This window comes from Furipterus horrens, unplaced genomic scaffold, assembly GCF_987537825.1.
Source record: "Furipterus horrens unplaced genomic scaffold, mFurHor1.1.pri manual_scaffold_7, whole genome shotgun sequence".
Lineage (NCBI taxonomy): Eukaryota > Metazoa > Chordata > Mammalia > Chiroptera > Furipteridae > Furipterus > Furipterus horrens.
Window position 1 is genome coordinate 97953235 of NW_028327177.1, and position 16892 is coordinate 97970126.

General features: G+C 54.4%; 1 protein-coding gene across 1 annotated transcript; it reads right to left on the reverse strand.

The window, feature by feature from the left end:
* Window positions 1-1685: 1685 nt before the first annotated feature.
* ITIH3 (inter-alpha-trypsin inhibitor heavy chain 3) lies at window positions 1686-15441 on the reverse strand. Its single transcript, XM_090284043.1, has 22 exons — window positions 15330-15441; window positions 14654-14674; window positions 13231-13397; window positions 13040-13144; window positions 12625-12787; window positions 11965-12078; window positions 10784-10909; window positions 10370-10486; window positions 9964-10132; window positions 9237-9362; window positions 8773-8954; window positions 7492-7677; window positions 7225-7364; window positions 6433-6587; window positions 5746-5760; window positions 4645-4668; window positions 4377-4412; window positions 4105-4218; window positions 3401-3605; window positions 2536-2708; window positions 2238-2349; window positions 1686-1908 (listed from the first exon to the last, which is right to left on the reverse strand). Exons 1-22 carry the CDS (start codon window positions 15420-15422, stop codon window positions 1779-1781), a joined length of 2673 nt encoding a protein of 890 aa, XP_090140169.1. The 5' UTR covers window positions 15423-15441; the 3' UTR covers window positions 1686-1778.
* Between the last annotated feature and the right edge of the window lie 1451 nt (window positions 15442-16892).

A 16892-nucleotide genomic window follows, 5' to 3' on the forward strand; every position in this document is an offset into this window, starting at 1 on the left:
GAACAGTCTGCCTGGAGCTGGCCTGTGTGGAGGGCTTCCCTGACTGTGTGCTGGGGGTCGGGGGAAGAAGGGGCAGATTTGGACTGTGGGCCTCCTCAGCCACCCTGCTGCCATGGGAGGCTGCTAGTTGGAGTGGCAGGACAAAGACTTCAGGAGGACCAGACACCACATGATGATACCTCTTCACACCCTCCATCTGGCAGGATGTTTCTCCCCATTCCACAGGTGTGTGAAAACTGACCTCAGGGTGACTGGTGTAAAGCTACATGGCTCCTCAGCTGACCTGGGACTGAATGGATGGCAGGGCTTGCCCACTTGAAGATGTCCCTTCTCAGGCCTGGGCCTTTTCTGCCAGCCCAGCCTGGACACCTGCCACGTTCACTCTGGAGCTGCGTCTCATGAGGCCCTCTCCCTAGTGCAGCAACAGCCTCCAGTCCACAAGTAGCCTCTTGTAGCCTCCTGATGGGGAGGTACTCTGATGATGAATATTTCTTCCAGAACTGTGCCCATACTGTGTCCAGGACCCCAGGCCAGTGTCCCTAGGAAACCCCAGCCTGGCTTGGGCAGAGGGAACCCTGGAGTGGGAGGTAGGAAAATGCCCTCACAACCCACAGCCAGATCCTGTTCCAGCCCCACTGGCATTCATGGTCCTTCCCAGTGTGACTCCAGCCTCCTTCAGCCTTATTGTGTCCCATGCTGTGCCATTGAACAAAGCTGCCCTCTGCTTCCTTCAGTGGGGTGCTCTGCCCAGTGTGCCCTTAGCCCCTCAGGCAGAGAGAACAGCAGAGGCAAAGAATCTGGGGCAGGAGGGGTTATGTTTGCAGAACTAGAAGCAGACTGAGTGTCTGGAACAAAGAAAGTAAGGGAAAGCGCCTTCTGCGTGGAATTGATGAAGCTGAGAAGTCATAGGAAGGACTTCATCTTTGTCCCAAGAGCAATGGGTGGGAGATGTCATTTACAGGGTTTTAGGCAGAGAGCAATGATTGGTTCTGCTCTGCAGAAAGCACTCTCTGGAAGCAGAGAGAGCCAGGAAGGGGCAGTTGCAGTTGTTCAGGTGGGAGAGGCTCTCAGAGCCCCCTGTCCGAGACTGGTGAGGGTGCAGCAGGTGGTCATCGTGGGAAGTGATTGGAGGATCCCAGGGGTCTCCAGCCCAGCTAAAGGCAAACTTAAGGCACCCATGGAAACAGGAACTGAGTCGCTAAGCTGTGTGCCCCCAGATCCTAGCCCAGGATGCTGGGTTTATCTGATGAATGGGTGGCTGATTGGTGGATGGACGGGTAGTGGGCAGGGGGTGGGTGGATGACACCCAGTCAGCTGCAGGCTGTGTCTGCCCTGAAGCGCTCTCTGCTTCTGAGTCACAGAAGGGTCTCCAGGCCTGATGGTCCAGACAGGAGCTCCTGAGCCCCTGGCTTTTCTTATGTGCCCCCTGGACTCTGAAATGCATCAGCCCTTCCAACTTCTCAGAGCCTCTTTGCTCCAGAGTCAATTCTTGATTTTTTCCTTCCCCAACCATCAAACATTTGACTCCCTAAAGTGCTACCCCAACCAACCCTGTCTTTCAGCCGCACCGCTGGGGAGGCCTAGGAAGTTGCCTTCCTAGCAGCCACCCCTGGTTTCAGCTGCCTTGGAACTGGCTGGCGTCCCTGGAGTTGGGACTCAGGGAGGCAGGCAGATGCTGGCAGCGGTCTGGTTTCCACCTCGGCCTTTATTGTCACTGCCCTCCCACAGACTCGGCTCTGTGCCCTGTTCCAGGGGCCAGGCAAGCTGAGTCAGCCACCTCAGAACAGGTCAGAGACAATGTAGTCACTGAGGGCTCCGTCAATCAGCCCCTGGCCATTGTTGTGGACGAACCAGCAGGCCACCTTGGTACCACTGTTGGCATCCTTGCTGTAGTCTTTCTGGGAGCCCCTGGAGAAAAGAGAGAGATGCTGTGATACATGGTAGGCAAGATGGTTGCTACGCTTATGGACCTAACATCAAAAAAGGGAGTGAAGTTACTAATGCTAGAGGTCCAAAACTCTTTGGTCAAGAACGAGGTTGCATAATTACTCTTTTCAGGGGGCCAAGTTTGGCCTTTTCCTGATTCAGAGGGCCCTAATGGGGCCAAGACCCCAGAGGGAAATGAGGGTGCCCCACAGAAGACAAGAGCCTGCTGGGCCAATAGGTGTGGGCAGAGAGGGCTCTTTTCTCCTGGCTTGTTACTGGGCAGGATGAGGATGTCAGATGAGTCCCCTAACCTGGTGACTATCAGCCGATGGTTCTTCACCACCATTGTGGCCTGTGGCTTTGTGGGGTCAGAGCCTGGGTGGACGTCAGACACTTTAAAATCAAAGGAGTAGAAGAATTGTCCTGGGAATAAAAGCATTCACACTGTCAGACCCTGCCATCACCCCAGGTTATGTGGCCACTGGCCTTCCAGTGTTCAGGCAGAGGCTGAATGGGGTGTCCTGTGCTGCGCCTGGGATGACAAGGACAGACTTTCACATGGCTTTTCCCTCTGCCCTGTGAACAGCCTGAAACTTGAACATTCCTCACCCAGCAGCCCGTGTGTCTGTGCTGACATCCGGTGACTGTCAACCACATAGAAGCCCAGAAAGTCAAGGTGGATGGGATGTTTCTTCCACACCTGGTGCAGAACCACCACAAAGGTAACCCCATCTCCAAAGGAGACCACCATGTTCTTCTTCCTGTTGATCATCACTGACACTCTAGGAGAGGAGAGAGAAGAGGGCAGCAAGGGCATGGTGGCCATGACACCGGGCATCTGAGTCAAGGACATCTTGGCAGGGCCTTTCCTGGACATAGCACCTGAGAGCACAGACTCTAGAAACTGTCTCGGGGTGTTGGGGAAAAGACACCTCATGTGCGCCAACTACATTCAGTGCATTCTGGCACCTCTGTAAGCAGGAAAGGGGACTGTCCTGGGATCGAGTCCCAGCTCAGCCACTGGCTCCCTGTGTGACCTTGGGCAGGTTCTGCCCTCCTCTCTGAGCCTTAGTTGGAGTAACGCTCCCATCCTGACCATCAGGCTCTGAGTGATCTAAAGACATAGGAGAGGCTGAGGAGTTTCAGAACTGATTAGTTCAGCCAGAGAAGATGCAAATAGGATTATTGTTATCAAATTGCCATGGCTACCTAAAACTTTCATCCATGCAACCCTTCCCTCAAGGTCAGCCCCATGAACTGTCCAGCTACCAATTCTGGCTCTGACAGGGCACCTAGGGGTTGTTTGGAGTCTACGATGGTCACCTTCCCCTGGGGCAGAGGCTGACCTCCAAGGCCACCAGTCATCCCTATGACCCCTGATGGATCTGCTGTCCTGGGATTTCTCCAAACCCTTCAGGCCTCCTTGGATCATGGGACCACAGTGGCCCTCAGAGGCCCAGTAGTGGGGCCTTACCCATCCTGCGTGACTGTGACTGTGTCCAGCCAGCTGAAAGTGCTCTGTGCAGCCCTGTTCCACAGGGTAATCTTCTCCGGAGTCACCTCAATCCGGAAGTCCATCTGAGTATTAACGATGCCCAGTTTGCCAAAGTAGGTCTTTCTGGTCTCAGAGTTAGAGCTGTCTCTCTTGTCACCAATGATCTGCCCATTAACTGTGAAGCCTGCCAGAGGCATGGGGGCAATTAGAGACCAGTGAGATCTGAGTCCAGCAGGCCTTTAAAGTGTGTGCCTTCCCCTCAGCCAGACTGGATGAGAGGTAGCAGAGTGGGGGTCCCAAGAAGAGCCCAGAACTTTCGAGCTAACTCTATCTGTTTCTAGATACTTGAGTCACACTAGTGGCTGAGGGCCCACATTGTAGGCCTGCCCCTTGCCTGGACAAGGGAGTACTGTTCAAAGAAAAACTATTCCTCAGATACAGTCTGGGTCCTGCCCTCAGGGCAAGGCTGCCCTTAATTCTAACCATCTCCCCAACACTTTGGCCCCTGGGGGACTTAGTTAGCCTATGGTCCTGGTCAGCTTCCTCCTGCATGTAATCTGCATATAAAGATGGGTGCTTTATGGGCAGAGTGAGGACTTGGTCCATGTGCCTGCCCTGGAAGTCTCTAGGCCTTCCCAGAAAGAACCCCTGGCCCTGGTCCAGCCCCAGCCTGCAGCCCCCACCTGTGATGGGGTCCTGAATGAGGCGCAGCACTGTGCCCGGGTCCTCATCAATGTTGAAGCAGATGGCATCGTCTTTTTCTGGGATGTGGATGATGAAGTGGGGGTCCCCATCCACTGAAGGCACATCAGAGAAAGGCCTGGGTTCTGGAGCCTCTCACTGTTCCTAGGGCCTCCCCTTACCCTCTGGCCCCTGGAGGATGGACTCCTAGACAGGTAGGAGGTGCTGGGCCCAGGGCCCTGAGCCTTGCCCCAGGAGGAACTGGAGAACTCACCATAGTAGGAAGGTGGCAAAGGAGGCTGGTAGTTGTCTGTGGACGCAAAGGGAGAGAAGGCTGAACGAAACAAGCAGGCCTGGGGAGATGCCAGGACCCTACCCAGAGTCTGATTCATGCTCCTCCCATTCCTGCTCTTAACACCCAGCCGCCCAGCCACCCGCGTCTCCTCAGAATCCAACCATCTGCCTGTCCCAGAGAGCTGATTCAGGAAGACTCCAGTGGGCTGTGTTCTGGGCCGGGGGCTGCGGCAGCAGCATTTACTCACGGAGGTAAGCCGTGGAGGGGATCACTGAAGAGAAGAAGCCAGAGAATAGTCGTGAGTGAGGTCTAGGGTTCCCCTCTTCCTAGCCCCCATACCTCCTGTCTTGGTGGTACCAGGGTTGTGAAACCCCAACAGTGTCAGATGGGGGGGGGGGGTATCTGTAGAATTAGGCTATAGAAATTTCCAAGGAACTTCTTTCTAGGGCTAGTGGTAAATGGGTGTAATTTTAAGGCCAGGGGCATGGCATTTTGATATGGCTAAAATGCAAGCCATGAGATTGCCAGCTTCTCTGTCATGAGTAATGCTCACAACGAATCTTGTCCTCTGCCTTTGTACTCCCATCCATTGGGGTGGAATGAGGCTCACAGCTGTCTATTGTCCTTGGTAATAACACACACACACACACACATCCCCACACACATCATATGCACATACACACCAGTGACTGTATATTTGACAAGGCTGTTGTAAGGTCAAAGCCATGACCCAGTCCAAATATGCTGCTTGGATAGAAGAACCTGTACTGATGGAGGTGAGGAGGCAGGCAGGCAGGGCCTGGGGAAGCCCTGCCTACTGGCAGTGGGCTTGTGGGAGGTGAGGTTCCAATTTTATGATGAGAGAGGCTCAGGGTGCTATGAATTCCAGCTCAGGCACTGTAACCAGGCTGCCTGGGCCAAAGTTCTGGCTCGGCCACCTGCTGACAGAGTTCTTGAGCAAAAAGACTTAACCTCTGTGCCTCAGTTTCCTCACAGTAAAGTGAGAACCATAAGAGGACTCCTTCAGAGGGTTGCTGTGTGAGTAATGGAGTGTGAGCGGCTGATATGGGACATTGCTCATTTTGCAGGTCACATAATACTCCTATACTGATTGTTCTTCCTTGGGCAGAGGAAGCCACCCCCAATCAACTGACAAGGGTCCTGAGGCTCAGAGAGGGGCAGAGCCTGGCCCAGGGTTGTTCATGAGTGGTAGCAGAGCTGGGACCAGAGCCCAGGTGTCCTGAGGGCTCCTTCCTAGGCTGGGCATCCCCAGCGTGGTTGGAAAGGCCTCTTTATTCTCTCTTGTCCCCCTCCTGGGACACCCACCCAGCTGCTGGCTGAAGCTCACCTGTATCCACAGACCCTGTAAGAGGAGAAGAGGAGAAATGTGTTAGAAGCCACAGACTGCTGGCCAATGTGACCATCTTGCTGCCCATCCAACCAGCCCCAGGTTGTGGGCCTCCCAGCAGCCAGCTGTGCTCTTACTGTGTGTCCGCGGGAACTAGGAGCTCCTGGCCTGGACCAGCTCTTTGCCTCCCCTGCCTCCCAGTGCCAACACTGCACCTCCCAAGCCCAGTTGCGGGGATACTCAGGAATCCCCTCCTGGGGTATGGTGAGCAGGCATTGTCTGAGCCTCTAGCTCTCAGGGGCTTTTCCTTTCACAATTCCCAGGCACATGCTCGGGGCCTAAATTTAAGACTGGGAATGCTTCCTCTTGTCTAACTGAGCCCTTCCATGCTGCAACTTAAGTCCCTTCCCTGGAAATGACTTGGGGCAGGTTACTCACTCCTTTACTCATATCCCTTTAAAGACCCAGAGGCCCCTATTCACCTCACACACCCCTGTCCACACTGACGGATTCACTCTCTCCAACAGCACCCTCCCAGCCCTTGGCCAGTTTTCCTTCAGTGACCCCTGGATCTGCTCCTCTTCAGTGGGTCTGGATCTCCCCAGCCTGGCCCACTCCTCTTCAAGGAACCCAGTGCCTGGTCCTAGAGGAAGGCCTCTGAGTTCTGGCTTTCACTCCTGTGCCTACCTTCCCCAGGCTTGTCAGCAATGGCCACCTTGTCCTCGTTGTCCTCTGGCTTTGTCACCACCATGGAGGTGAGTGGAGTCACAAAGTGGTACTTGAGAGATAGATCCAGGGCCTGGGCTGTGAGATTCTCCTTCTCATCTCCATGGGCGTTCTTGCTGCAGGGAGGTTTCGGTGAGAGAGTCAACATGGAGGTCCATTCCCTGCCCACCTTCTCCTGCTCTCTCCCCCAGCACCAGGCCAGGAGTCCCAGAGGCAGCCCAGGACCCGCTCCCCCCAGGATGGAGCCCACTAGTGCTCAGAAAAAAACTGATTCGCCAATTCCCTGGGACAGATGGACAGGCTGTGCTTCTTCTCTGAGGGGCCTCAGTTCTCCCATCTATAAAATGTAAGGGGCTTGAAATGGCCACTACAGCAATCACACATGGTGAGTGCTCAGCATGTGCCAGGCCCAGCACCAGGTGCTTTCCAGGCTAGTCCCACCCAAAAAAAGGCTGGCCTGGCCCTCTCAACTGGGCCCAGGCTCTGCCCTCCGGGGGCCGAGGGCCAGATCCTAGCCTTCAGCCTCTCCATCATGGCCCCCAGGTGCCAGGCTGGCTTGTCCCTGGGAAAACATTCTGAGGGACTCAGCAGAAAAGAGGGCAGGACAGCTGGGAGTATATGTGGGGTGGCCCAGTCTTCTTCCTCTTGGGCACCTCCAGAGCAGAGCCAGCCTAAAGGCAGGCACAGGGCAATGCTGGGGCAGTGCTGGGGACCCAGTGGGGCCTGGCTACATGACAGCGGGGCCAGGGTCACCGTTTCTCCAGCAGCTGCTCAATGGTGAGGTAGGCCCAGAGCCGCTCAATGTAGTTCCCAAAAATGTAGTCCCGCTCCTGCATAGCCTTCTCCATCTCCTTTATGTCCACCTCCTCCGTGAAGGTCAGGTCATTGATGGCCTGGGCGGGGGGGGGGGGGGGGGGAGTGAGAGGCTTGAGGAATGGAGGCCCGTGGTTCAGTAGGCTCAGGCTCCACAGGTGCTGATCCCCCACCTCCAGGCCACATCCAGGCCCTAGTCCCGCTCACCCCATGACCTTTCACATCTGCCTTAAAGTTGTTCATGTCCTCATCCGCCAGGCGCCCAGACACCACAATCTCAGAGCCATCATAGAAGTGCTGGTAAGTGTTCTGGGTGAGGTCCAGAATAGCGTTCTCAGGGTACTGCACCTCCACCCCCGTCAGCAGTGGATTGGCTACCTCCTCATAGAAGCCCTGGAGTCCAGAGAGGGGACCTGGTCACCTCAGGCCGGCAGGGCAGGCGGGCATGGGGAGGACAGTGTGGGCGGGCCCTCCTGGATGCCTCCAAAGGCTGTTGAGTCCCACAGGCTGGGCCCGGCCTGGCCTGACCTCCACTTCTCCGTGGCCCTGACTGTGCCTTTCAGTGTGTGGGAGCCCTCCTTGCCCCCCAGGCAGAGGCTGGGAAGGATACAAAAGGTGAGGACAGATTTCTGGGCACATAGAAAGCACTCAAAAAATGTTGGACTGAAAGTAAGGAGAGAAGGACAGGCCATGGGTGGGAGCAGGCAGGATGAATGCCCAGGGGCTCCACTGCAGGGTGGAGGTGCAGTCTCCTGCACCAGGAAGGACTGGGTGCCAGATATAGCAAATGAAAATACAGGACATGCCGTTAAATTTCAATGTCAGGTAAATAAGAAGTTAATTTTTAGCATAAGTATGTCTGTTATGGGATGAATTGTGTGCCCCAAAATATATAGGTTAAAATCATAACCTCAGTACCTCAAGATGTGTCCTTATTTGGGGGTAGGATCTTTATAGAGGTAACCAAGTTAAAATGAGGTCTTTGGGGCAGACCTCAACCCAATATGACTGGTGTCTTTATGAAAAGGGGAAATTTGAACCAGAGAGACACACATAAGGAAGATGATGTGAAGAGACAGGAAGAAGATGACCATCTACAAGCCCAGGAGAGAGGCCTGGAGATCTGCCCTTAGAGCTCTCACCAGGAACCAAGCCCACTGACACCTGGATCTTGGACTTCTAGCCTCCAGAACTGTAAATTTCTGTTGTTTAAGCCATTCTGTTTATAGAACTTTGTTACGGCAGCCCCAGCAAACAAATACAGTGTCCTATGATATCTTTAGGGCAGACTTACACTAAAATACTACTCATTTTTTTGATCTGGCAATCCTATGGAGGGCGCAGATTTGTTCCGTGTAGCCCGAGGACAAAACCAGAACCATTTCTGATGGGTAAATGGTAACCAGAGGTAGAGTTTACCTTAAGAGGAACAACTTCCAGAGGAAGGAGTGAGCTCCTCATTCTTGGACGGACACAAGCAAGGCGTACCTGCAACTGCACATCGGCATCGGAATCCTCATAAATCCGCCGGGCAAGCCCATTGTTCTCCAGGGCCATGCTTTCCAGGAAGTTATAATTCAGATTGTTGCCAAAGCCCAGGTTGTATAAGGGAAACTTGCCTCCAATGGCATTCCGCACGTTCTCCTGGATTTTTTCGGGTCTGCTTTCACCTGCAGGAAAAAAGGGGTGCTCACACTCTAGCCACAGTCCTAACAACCATCTGGACCAGCTCAGTCTGAAAGGTCTGACTTCTACAGGTACAGAACTGGTGGCATCATGGCAGAGGGTGGGGCACCCTGGCAGGGGGAGGCAGACCCTGCCCTCAAGGGGCTCACAGTCCGAGGGGGACACTGGGGAGAGCTGCCCAAGGTCTTACAGCAAGCAGGCCACAGAGCCAGGAGTGGCAGCCAGGCACTGTGGTTCTAATTCACAGCCATGGCCACCTGCCTCACCAACATTGGGGTCCCCGTCGGTCAGCATGATGATGATGGAGGTGCTCCTCTCTGGGACCATGTGGTCCTCCCGAGCCTTGTTCAGCATGCTGATGCCTCTCAGCAGCCCGTCATTGATGTTGGTCACTGGCACACAGATAGCACCGTGGGAGGGGGTCCGTGGGATGGGGTCCTCGGGGGGCCAGGGTGGAGGGGTTCAGGACACCAGGCCCTGCTCATGTGCCCAAGAACCCCGTCCACCCGTACGTGGTGGTACTTAGTAAATATTGACTCAAGTGAAGAAGTAATGATTTCCTCTTTTAAATCGGGATAAAACCAGCCTCTCTGGGCTGCTATAGGGATAGAAGCACAGGGTGATTGTAAAAACAATTTGGAAAACAGTCAGATGGACTCCCAGCCCCTTTCCTGGAAAGAGCGAGGAGCAGTAAAGACATCACTTGTCATTTCCCATAAGAAACAGCCAATGATAAGGCTTCTCTGTGGCCTTACTTTGTTGGGATTTGTGGGGCACCAGGATCATGGGTTAAAAACAGAAAAAACGGGTTTTCTTAGACTGCAGAGAAGACACCCTGAGATCAAGCCTGAGGGCCACCACCCTACTCCCACCTCTACCCCAGCTAGGGTCTTCAGGGCCTGGGCCAGCAAAACCTGTGCCCCAAGGAGGAGAAAAGCAGGCTGCTCAGGCAGGCAGACAGCAGTGGGAGCATGCATGCCCCTCTGTTCTTACTTCCTTGATCACGAATCTGGCTCACAAACTTCCTGGCCTCCTGGATGTTCTCAGGAGTGGCTTGAACTAAATTGTCTTTCCAAGTGGTCACATCTCCACTGAACAGGATGAAATTCAGGTAGTCCTCCTCTTTCACATCCTCCAGGATTTTGAGGAGGGCATCCTTTGTCTGGGAAAGAGAAAGACAAGCAGACCAGAAGCTGGGAGAGGGAGCAGCAGACAGCTGGGTGTCCTCCCTGCCTGGGCTGGTGGTAGGGCCCCTGCCGCCTGAAACAAAAGGAGCAGATGCTTTGTGCCTTTTTTATCCTGTCCCCCTCCCTCCTCTTTAACTGGAAATATCAGTTTTGTCCACTTAAAAAAAAAACTTCCCTTCACCCCTCACCCTCACTTGCACAGAGGACGGTACCTGCTCCAGTTTCCGACCTTGCATGGAGCCGCTGACATCAATCACAAAAACCACATTCTTAGGCACCACAGGAAGGCCTTGAGGTGCAAAGAAGTGCACAAAGTAGCCATTGACTATCTAGAAAGGGGAGAAAGAGACTGGAGGTCCACGTAGCTTTAGCAACTGCACATTGGCTACTCTTGCAAATTAGAAGCAGACATTTAGCAGATTAAGAAGATACCCATTCCCACCTTCCCAAGTGTGCCACACAAGCGCTAGGCTGCCTCCCACCCCTTTGCCTGACAGAAAATTCAGCCTTGGAATGAGGATCCTGGGTGATGTTGGCACTAGATGCAACTGTGGCCCCTCCCGCACCAGCCCTCACTTCACTGTGTTGCAGAACTGACCAGCCTGACGAAGTCAGTGAGGAGGTACCTGCACATTGGCTGGAGACTCTCTGTTCACATCGTAGGTGATAATGAAATCTCCTTTGAGGAGGGAGTCTGTACAGTTTGGGCATGAACGCTGTTGATCCAAGCTGGGCTTGAAGGACACATGGCCCTGAGTGGGGAGATGGAGGACCTTGCTTAGCTTGGCCAAGGTCTGCCCACTGCAGACCTCAGCCCAGAGGCGCCCTGGGGAGCAAAGCACAGCCCTCGTAGAGAGGAACCCAGAGGTGGGCACCTGGGTAGTACTGCCTCCATCCAGCATACACTGGCCTTTCTGAGCACTTTCTCCCCTAGGAGAACAGGGGCACCTCAGAGGGCTGTGGCCTTGTCTGATTCAGCCTTTGGCTTTCCCTGTTCAGCTCAGTGCCTTAGCTCAGCCTACTGGCATTCAGCTCTGAGAAGCCACTTAAGGGGAGGGCAGTTTTGCACTATGAAAAGGAACTTCGTGTTGGGTGGTATGTGTTGGTGCCAAAAGAAGGAAGAGGGGGAAAGAAGCAGAGCAGGGAGGTGGGAGAGGGCCGGGGCAGGGCCACTGCCCTGCAGAAGCCAGCAGCCCTCTGAGTGTATGCCCCTTGGCCCTCAGCCTGGAAGTCCTAAACAACTGAGGTTTGCATTTCATGCAAACATTTATGCATCCACTTCCCACAACCAGCTGGGGGCTTGGGGATAAGAGTCAACCACTAGCACCAAGAATAAAATTCCCTTTCATCTTCCACCCCTCAATGTAGAGTCAGTAGATCTAAATGACTCCATCTGGTCTCAGTCTCCTTATCTGGAAAACAGGAACAGTAACCTGCCCTGTCACCTCCCAGGGTAGAATGAGACTGGGCTTTATAAATGGTTTTCCCCACACCACACCAGTTCCAGCCCAAGCAACTGGTCAAGCACTTTGAGGTAATCAAGCACCCCTGCAGGCCCTGCTGACACTGTGGGGGACAGGATGAGGGGCTGGGGAAGGGCCCCTGCAGCAGGTCAGTTGCTCAGGCAGGTCGTCATCAGCAAGCAGCCCTCTGCCTCCAGCATCCTTACTCCTGACCTAGGTGGCGAGGGAGACAGTGATGGCAGCAGGCACACACATGATCCTAGCATAAGCCACACCCTCAGACTGGTCCTGCCAGGGTCTGTATTCCTGTCCCGCGCCCCAAGCCTGAGAGGCATCTGTCCCACCTTTTTCCCTGAGAAGGACTTGGTGAGGGCACTGCTCAGGAGGTCATTGGTGATGAATGAGGCCTCGGCGTCCAGCGTGCTAATGCCCTGGGGCTCAAAGATATCTGCCTCGATCTGAAATGTCCAAAGGTAAGGAAATGTTACTCAGTGATAGTGCTGAGGCCAGCCCCCAGGACAAGGACAAGGGGAAGGAGATTGGTCAGTGATGGTGCAGGGACCAGCTTTCAGGACAACAGTGTGACAGCCACACTGGGTGTCTCCCACCAAGAAAATGACCGAAAGGGCCTTTTGATGGCACTCTGACCCCAAAGCTCTCCCACTGCCTGCCAGTTGGTATCCAATTTCCACCACTAAATTGTTTTCTTGGGTTTCTAATGTAGGTAAAATGCCCATATAACAAGTTACTAGCTATACAGAGACACTTTGTGATGTCCCCAAGGGCCCAGCACCCGAGGATCTGGGTGGGTCCAGCCCAGCCTCCTGCCCTCGTCCCTGTTGCTGTGGCCAGAACCATTGTAATTCCCCAAGCTTCCCCAGCCAAGTGCTGAGGCCAGGACCTGTGTTCTTGGCCCTTCTCTGAGCTCTGCCCGAGAAGCCCTTCCCCAAGCCCCTGTCCTGTCCCCCACAGTGTCAGCAGGGCCTGCAGGGGTGCTTCATTACCTCAAAGTGCTTGACCAGTTGTTTGGGCTGGATCTTAAGGTACATCTCATACTTGCCCTTGTGCCTCTTCAGCAGCTCTTCGTAGGTTAGCTCAAACGTGACCTTGCTGCCCGCAGCCACATTAACTGACACTGTGAATTTCTCCAACTTCCGCCCAGAGGCCCTGAATGGGAGTACAAGACAATGACAGCCCCACAGACTGCACAACCCCATCCATCCTTGGCCTTGGGTTCAAGTCCCAACCCCTTTGGGGAGACACCTACCCACTCTAAGGCTCAGTTGCCTCAACTTCAAATTGGGATAACATTGTGAGAATTACAGGCACATTTTACAATAATAATAATGATTGCTGTGTTGTTGTTTGCATCCCTCGCAGACCAGGAATTCTCCCCAGGGCCTGGGCATGCATACTTACTTGACCAAGCCAGCTGTCTTGCCCTGGGACACAGCCTTTTCATACTGCTTCTTGGCAACTTCCTTCTCCTTGACATTCCCAGGGTAGGTAACACCATCGATGGTCCTGCAAGGAAAGAGAGTTGGGGCGGGGGGCTCATGCTGGGCCAGACTCCCCTCCAGAGCCCAGAGCACCAGCCTGGGTGTACCCACAGGGTGAAGTTCGTGATGAAGGCTGTCTTGGGCAGCTCCACATCAAAGGAAACCTCCTTGGCAGCATCTGCCCGGTTGACAGCCCTCGTGGTGACAACATTGTGAGCAAAGCGGGAGGTCACCTTGCAGGTGATCTTGGTACTGTAGACATCGATGCCATCAACCACCTGTGGGAGAGGTGATGGTGTTCAGCAGTGGCGACCTGCCAACCTGAGCCACTGAGAAACCAAGTCTTCAACCTAGCCACTCCACTTCTGAGCTCCCTTTACAGATTCCAAGGCCTACCTTTAGTGGCCCCTCCATTGTCCCAGTCACCCATGTCGGAAGCTTGGGTGACCTCCTCCATCCTCATTTCAATTGGCCACCATTTGATGATGGGCGTCTAGGCAGTCCTGATGCATGAGGCATGCGCTGGCCTTTCTGGGCACCTCTCTCCCCTCAGAGGTCAGAGGCTTCTTGGAAGGCAGAGGCCTTGTCTGATTCAACCTTTGTCTCTCCCTAGTCACTGGGCCCCACAAGTTCCATAGCTCAGCCTGCCTCGTTGCTCAGCAGCAAGAAGCCACTTAGGGAGGGGAGTTTTGTGCCATGAAAAGGAATTTCAAGTTGTGCCAAGAGGAGCAAGAGTTGGGAGGGAGCAAAGCAGGGAGAGGGGAGGGGTGCTGCTCTGCCTCCTTAACCCTGTAATTGGTTTCCATGCAGCTTGTAGACAGTGAGATCTTGTAAAAACAACAAATGTGAAACTCCCCACCTCCCACCTAAAACCCTCCCCCCTCCACTTAAAACCCTCCCATGCTCCCCATCACCCTCAAGACAGTGTATGCCATGGCTCCGAGGTCCTCCAGACAGGTTCTGCCTCCTCCACTCAAGGTGCTGCAGCCAAGCCAGGTCTCTGCACCTCTGACCCAGTGGGGTCAGAGACCTGTTTAGCTCTTCCTGTTCACCTCTTACATGTCCATTTAGAAAGATTACATTCCACACTCGTACTGTGGCCTTTGGGAATTGCCTGATCCTATCTCCCAAACAGGCACTTATTTCCAGTGCTGAGGGGAGTGTGTGGGGCGAGCCTTCATGCCCCCAATATCCTCTTTCCCATGAGGGTTTGGTGGACTGAGGGAGACTAGGGAGATATCTGGGTTAAATATGGACATAAAGATGCTTCATGAGGGTGTAATGGGGCCATTCACTGTGTGCTAAGTGTTTGTGGGGAAAGGACTGGTGGAATGGCCATCCTAGGCTGCAGCTGGGATGGTTCGAGAGGGCATGCTCCTGCGGCACTCCTTCCCAGGAGTCTGCTGGGGCAGGGGCTGTGAGCTGTTTGGCAGCTGTGTGGGACCTGCTGTTATGGCCCACCTCTTTGGCTGTTGGGCAACCAACTCCGTGTTGTCCTACTTTACCCCACCCCATTTCTGGCGAAAGTCCTCACCCCTTCCAGGAGGCTCCGTTTCTGCAAAAGCAAAGACAAACACTGGGGTCAGGCTGATGCCAAGGTCACTGTGGCCAGGGGCAGGGTTCTGGGCTGAGGCCAGGATTCAGTGGTGACCTTCCCACACACACACCTTGAACAGCCTTTGGACATAAGACCCACCTGGAACCACATGTCAGAGTAGGAAATGCTCTGAATAGATGGGGGAACTGAGATCCAGAGAGGGCTACCCAAGGGAGCAGGGCAGGGAGAACCGAACGCAGAGCTCCTCCCCTGTCCCTCATACCCCGACTCACTTTGCCTTTCCCTGCACCCCAGGTCTGTGAGGCCCCCTTTGGAGCACCCTGCCACTACTGCACACCACAGGGCTCAGCTCAGCCCTTTCTAGAGGCCTCTGCATTTTTCTCAGGTGTGGACCTTTATATCTCCCCGGTGCAGTGAGTAGTCATGGAGCATCACACATTTGACAGGTGGGGAAGAAACAAGCCCAGGGAGATTTCAGAGCCTTGTGCAGGATTAAACAGCACGTTCGGAGCCCAGTTGTCCCAATCCCCAGCCCTATTCCCTGCAGCTCACTGCCCAGCCCTCTACCTCTCCTCACCAGGGAAGAGGACCACCCAGGCTGGTACCTCTGCCCTCCTGATAGGTCCAGATGGTGAAGAGGGGAGAGACTTACCTCAAGCAGCCGGGAAGGGCTTCTAGGGAAGCCGAAGGCCACCGAGCTGGAGAGCAGGGCAAAGATGAGGCAAAGCAACCGAGCAGATGCCATCGCTGAGCACACAGGCCTGGTCCACATCCTTTATATGAACCAGCTGACTAGTAGGGTCAGTGACCTGCAGCACAGGGCGGGTGGGGCGGAGGCGGAGGCTGTCCGGGAAGCTGTGGCGTGGGTGGCCTGGATCTGCCTGTACCAAGGTGGATATTGTCAACACCATTGGGACTTTATTTCCAGTGGCTGTGGGACATGGAGGCTCTGGGGAAAGCAGAAGCGATGTGTGAACCCTGGGACTCTGTGCAGAGGACAATAGTGACAAGGTTTTGAGTCACGTTTAAAGCAAACAGCAGCCCTCAGCATCGTTGCCTCTCACCAGCATCACTGACATGGCCTCTGGATGGTGGCCACCCTCTTCTCAAGGCTGCTGGGGCACAAAGCCAGATCCATCCCTCTAAGGCTCCAATGTTCATGGCTGAAGCCCTTGCTCATTGTCCTTCTATATTTCTCATGGCCCCAGGGAAAGGACAAACCCCAAATCCAGCTCTCTCTCTGAGCCGCCTCCAGCTTGCTTTTCTGAACTTTCTCTCCTCCCACTAGTATGCCCTCCCCTTGTCTGCACATGGCACCTCTCATCCCTGCCAGCCCCAGTGCCCTCCTCCAGAAGCCTTCCTTTTTCATCCCTAGCTGACCACAGACAGCCCTGCTCCATCACTACCCATGTGTAGGACTGGTCACTGCCTCTAGCCTCTGGGCTCCTAGAGGGCCAGGCCATGTCATATTCATCCCCACGCCCCCAGGGCCTGACCAGTGACTCAGGTGCCCTCAACCTCTTAGAGTCATTTTCCCAAAATCTCCAGTGAGGCTGAAGCACTGGCCTCCAGGACAATGGAAGCTTCAGAGGCAGGAGCTGGTCCCCTCCTAGCGGGGAATGAGAACTCCTGGGCTACGCGAGGGCCCTGCCAGTCCCTGGACCTTCCAGAATGGCAGTCATGTGATTGCCAAATTCATGCTCTTCTGAGCAAAGTGACCCAGTGACCCTCCCACCTAGCCACTATTAAATGGAGTTGATAAGGATGCCTGGGCACAGGACAGCTGGTTTATGGATGGTACTGTGGCCTTGGCTGAGAGCTCCGCACCTGATTGTGAGATGTCCAGACAGAGGTAGCTGCTGGGAACAGAGAAACAGCAAGAAACCCCCTTATCTCTCGAAAGAACAATTCTGAGGCTACTCAAGGGTCTCCTGAGGCACAGCTAGGAACTTGGAGGGACACCGAGTCATCATGCAGAATTTAGAATTAGATAGAATCTAAGAGATCTTCAGGCTCACCCAGTTCCTTTTAATAGGAGGGGGAAATGAGGCCCCAACTGGGTAGAGCCTTGCTCAGAGTGATGAACCAGCTGGCAGCCCAGGGCTCTCCCTTGAAAAGCTCAGGAAATTCCAGACAACAGGTTGGTCTCTGAAACTCCACTGACCGCCCTCCCTCCCCAGCCTGCCACTGAGGGCTCTGTTTCCTGGCCCTGGAG

What these genes read in the sequence shown, in the direction of transcription:
- ITIH3 (XM_090284043.1), bottom strand. Translation starts at nt 15,422, where the DNA reads ATGGCATCTGCTCGGTTGCTTTGCCTCATCTTTGCCCTGCTCTCCAGC. An exon ending in AACGGAGCCTCCTGGAAGGG is followed by an intron (nt 13,398 to 14,653) that starts GTGAGGACTTTC and finishes CCTCTCCCACAG; the next exon opens with GTGGTTGATGGCATCGATGT. An exon ending in ATGCCGATGTGCAGTTGCAG is followed by an intron (nt 7,678 to 8,772) that starts GTACGCCTTGCT and finishes TCTGGACTCCAG; the next exon opens with GGCTTCTATGAGGAGGTAGC.